General features: G+C 42.4%; 1 protein-coding gene across 1 annotated transcript in view; it reads left to right on the forward strand.

Annotated features, from left to right (window-relative positions):
* The window catches only part of loxl3b (lysyl oxidase-like 3b), a gene marked incomplete in the record, with an annotated part of 41,898 nt that overhangs the window by 23,267 nt on the left and 13,691 nt on the right, over positions 1–4,940 (forward strand). The window contains 4 exon segments of the mRNA XM_014018024.1: positions 13–220; positions 366–546; positions 1,888–2,042; positions 3,615–3,785. Coding sequence (XP_013873478.1) covers positions 13–220; positions 366–546; positions 1,888–2,042; positions 3,615–3,785 — 715 coding nt within the window.

Raw genomic sequence — 4,940 nt, forward strand, 5'->3', positions numbered from 1 at the left:
CCCCCCCTTCAGGTTATATTTGGAGCGTCAGAAGAACAACTTCTTCATTCACTCTGTGGCATGCACAGGCACCGAGGTCCATCTGGCAGCCTGCCCCATGGAGTTCAGCAAGCCAAATGCCACATCGACCTGCACAGGCGGCATGCCGGCTGTTGTCAGCTGCATGCCGGGCCCTCAGTTCCTGCAGAACAGCAGCTTAAAAAAGAAAGTTAAAATTTCGGTAAAWTCATCTTAAAGTTTATGAAACGATATACAGTATATTAACTGCTAGCAAATGTTTTATAAAGATTATTGACATTGTTTGAACTAAACAGCCACAGTAACAGTGATTATCCACCAGCTTACTGAGACAATTAACTCTTCAGAGTAACGTGAGACTGAAAGGAGGCGCGAGGCTGGGAGAAGGCCGGGTCGAGGTGCTGAGAGACAGCGAGTGGGGGACGGTTTGTGACGACCGCTGGAACCTGCTGTCAGCCAGTGTCGTTTGCAGGGAGCTTGGCTTCGGCAGTGCAAAGGAAGCTCTTAATGGTGCACGAATGGGTCAAGGTGAGAGTTAAAACCGTTGAATGAAAATACTGGTTCAGTTTAAACAGCAGGCTAAAACGCTTAAGTGTTGTGATGCATAAACAAAACTTTTACGACAGTTCATTAAAATGTAACAAGTTGGGGTTTAATGTTTAAAGTGTAACTAACCACTCCCCTGTGAAACCATAACCTCACCCCCAGGCAAAATTAAAAAATGCCAACAAAGTGGGAGTTACCAAGGAACACTGAGGGGCACGGCCAAGTGTGAGGATGAGCAAGTAGGCGCGGTCAGGGCGAGGGAATGTGACAAGCTAGCATTTCTGAAAACGGGTCCACTCTCCTGCACGTTTTACACCAGTGGTGTCCAAAGTTGGTCCTCAACGGCTGGTGTCCTGCATGTTTTAGGAGCTGCTCTGGTTCAACACAGCTGAACCTAAGCAGTGCCTAATTAGCAGGCTTCCTCAGAACGCCATCAAGGTCTGCAGAGGCTTACTAATCAAGCACTCCTTAGGTTCAGCTGTGTTGAACCAGAGCAGCTCCTAAAATATGCAGGACACCAGCCATTGAGGACTGACTTTGGACWCCAATGTTTTAGAGGTTTCGCTGCTCCAACACACATTTAAACAAATGGGTTGAAGATATAATTCAATCACTGAATCAGGTACGTTAGAGCAGGGAAGCAAATAAAACCTGCAGGATAGCGACCCTCAAGGACCAGGATTGGACACCTCTGATCTAAATACAATTTGTGTAGAAAGTGTGCACTCCATCTGTCAGCAGTTTGTCTCTTAAAAAAATTAATCTGCCCACCCCGCCCCCAACCCAAAAAAAAATTCCAACCATGTCGTATAGAGTGACTTTGAGCTATATAAATTATGTGGCTAAGTGTGTGTGTGTGTGTTTGTGTGCTTCTCATTAGTGATTTTCCTTAACAAGGAGGAAGTGTGTACATGAGTAAACTTCCCAGAAGTTCCACTGATGCAGAAACAAGCAGTCTTTTTGAGGATCGGTTCCCAGAAATCCTGGAATGTCCCGTCCTTGTGTTTCTGCACATTCACGATGCTGTCCTCAGATGACGTTGACTCAGGAGGTTGACCTATTGGAGGAAGCTGCATACCTGTGGTATGCCTCCATTGATGTCCAACCACTAGCAGGCAAATTAGTCCGAGAAAGTTCCACGAATGTTAGAAATAAGAGCTGCTGAAGGGCCGCCATTCACAGAATTTACATAATGCGCTATATTATGGACCGGTGACATAAAGTGGTGATTTAAAGCAAGGTGTCAAGGGCAGAGCGCTCTCTGTCAGTCACACATACAGTATATTTATGACATTTGGTTTCTTTGATTCTCTTTGTTTCCAGGAATTGGTCCGATTCACATGAACGAGGTGAAGTGTCTCGGACAAGAGAAGTCCATCTGGAACTGTCCGTTTAAAAACATCACATCAGAAGACTGTCAGCACGTGGAGGATGCTGCGGTTCGCTGCAACGTGCCTTACATGGGCTTGGAGAGCTTGGTCAGACCTAACCGTCTTTACTAAAATGTTTCATTTCAAACCTGCTGAACTGATCGTTTGACATGCAGTGCTGAGAAAAACGTGTTTATACCCCTTGAACTTTTCCGCATTTTGTCGACCCAAAACTTCAAAGTATAGGTCAGTAGGAGGATGGCAGTGGTGGGTGGGTACAGTTTTTGTTAATCTGCTAGCAGCTAATAGCAGACCCAACTAASCATTTTTGYTAACTTTGGAAACTGTTWGCWGACAAATTGTCAGTGTCTCAATTTAGAGGKTGCAGCCGAAGGAGTGTGCATTCGTAGCCCGGTTATGTCACTGCGCTCCACCGAAGGCCGTCCCATTTTGTGGGCTCCTTCTCATACAGCTAACAGGTGCGGCCCATAGAACCCCGAAAACAAACGATGCATCTGATTATCCTTCATGGCTAACGTTATCCCAGGATTCATTGCTCAGTCATTAATTTTTACAGAAACACATAAAAAGTCCCCGTGTATAAAAAAAGAGCGTTATAGAGAGGTTGAATCTCTCAGAGCTGTGATGGACATGCGATCTGTCCAGGGCGTGGCTCGCCCGTTGCACTGGGACTGCTGCAGATGGACGCCAGAGACCCCCGTGACCCTGAAAGGATGAAGGGTGGATTCTTTAAAAAGTAAAGATGGGCAGAGGTTCACCTGTGCTGTAGGGACAAAGAAGCTGGTCTGTTGAGAGGAACATGGATGGAGTTAAATACAGAACAGAAAGKGAATTGTGGTTGTAATAAAATGTGGAAATGTTCAAAGGCATAACTGCTTTTTCAAAGCCCTGAATTTGTGTTGTTTTTATGTTGACGTGATTATTGAGCAAAGGTTTAATGTGTGATTTTTCTTATACACTGCCTGGCCAAAGAAAAAGTAAAAAACGGAAATGACATGTGTGACATTGCAGAAGCTTATGAAAACAATGCCACGGAGAACGTGTGCCGTAATCAAAGCTAAAGAAGGTCCAACGAAATGTTAGTGTGTGGTCTTCTTTTGGTGGTGACTTTTTTTGCCAGGCAGTATGTAAGACTGGAGCGTGACATCATTTTAATTGTTCAGCGTTTGCTTTAGTAACTTGTTTTTTGTTTGTCTTCCMTGCTCGTACATTCTTGTTTGAGTTTGCAGAGATGTGAAAGGCAAAGCTAACATGAGCAATAATAAAACAACTTGTCACATCTTTAGTAACACACAATCAATCAGTGCTGTCAGGGGAAAAAATGTTTATTTTTGTTAAGTTTAATGTTTTTCATTCATCAGAGTTGTTAAAATGTATGATTCATCATTGACTTTCTCCCAAAAACTGGCTATTTGAAAACTTTTTTTTCCTGGTAACACTGATTTTTCCATAACATAGAATATTTGTAGTTGCACTATTCTTGTTTTCCAGTTTTCCATGCCTTCTGTAGTTACACATGCCAGACTAAAAATTCTATAACTTTATATTTTTGACAATAGCAGAGCTCCTATTGTCTGTTTTGAAAGAGTTTTTATCAAATCAAGCTCCTGTGTAGCTACCTTTTAGCTTTGTGCTTCCTAACCCCTCATTCTCACTCAGATCCGGATCACAGGAGGACGAACCCGCTCTGAGGGCCGTGTTGAGGTGCTGAGCTCAGACTCTAATGGCACACAGAGCTGGGGTTTGATCTGTGGTGAGAACTGGACCACCAGAGAAGCCTCAGTGGCCTGCAGGCAGCTGGGCCTGGGCTACGCTAACCAGGGCCTGCAAGTAGGTTTACTAACACGGCGAGAACAACTGTCTGCAGCTCAAAAAACAAATGGCTTTTTTGTACATATGCAAAAATAATATTCTGTCAGATACGCCCAGTGGCCTTCAYCTTTGGTGTAAAGCTTTTAACAACTATTTAAATAGTTTTTAGATTTTAGTACAACTTCAGTTTGGAGAATTACAGTTCAAGTCTTGAACAGGAATAACAAGCTAATGGCTACTCTGAATGCATCTATAACCAAAGTGAATTACAACCACTTTAAAACTGCTCTGATCTCATACATTTTGATTGCAGAAAGCATTATTTTTCTGTGTTTGATCAAAACAGCTGCTACTCTGTCATTTCTCATAAAGAGATGATCTTGGTCTCAAACTCTTTAATGAAAGGCTGAGGGCAATCCTTCAAGGAACGCTAGGCCTTTCTATTTACACAAACTGTGACGCTTGTTTGCAAACACAAATATTGGCAGTAGTGGTACGTTAAGGCTGCCATGATTAGTCGACTAGTCGACGACTAATCAACTATTAAAATAGTCGATGACTACTTTAATAGTCCATTAGTCTTTTTTTTTTTACTTTGTTTTTCTCTCCAAACTGCTTTGACACCTTCCACTGCCACATCTGCCTTTCTGTCCTTGACACACATGCACAGTAGTGGAAAGTGGGGTAGGCCGTGGACGTCACAAGACATTATACAGACAGGCTCTGGTATCATGGCTACCTGACAACGGAGCTCAAAGTGTGGGAACTTTTTAAGAAAATGAAAGAGAAACGTGTGCAATATCTGCAGAGCAGAACTTGCCTTCCACTGCAAATATTTTTAGTTAGCATAGAGCTAAAATTTAACGATGGTTATATAATAGCAGCTGCATTCTGGCATGATAAGCTCTATGTTTTATAGTCAATTAACGTATGATCTGATTAGTCGACTAATAGAAAAAAATAATCGGTGATTAATCGATTATTAAAATAATTGTTTGTGGCAGCCCTAGGGTTAAGTTTTACACTTTCAGTCTGGGATGAATTCTGATTTTTTATATTTCTACAGAAAAAAAATATGTAATATCAAGTGATGGAGATGAGGTAAAACAAAAGCATTTAGGTGACTTAAAATGGAAGTTTGAAAACTGACACTGGTTTAAGATGGCAGTGATC

This window comes from Austrofundulus limnaeus, unplaced genomic scaffold, assembly GCF_001266775.1.
Source record: "Austrofundulus limnaeus strain Quisiro unplaced genomic scaffold, Austrofundulus_limnaeus-1.0 Scaffold181, whole genome shotgun sequence".
In the NCBI taxonomy this organism is placed as follows: Eukaryota; Metazoa; Chordata; class Actinopteri; order Cyprinodontiformes; family Rivulidae; genus Austrofundulus; species Austrofundulus limnaeus.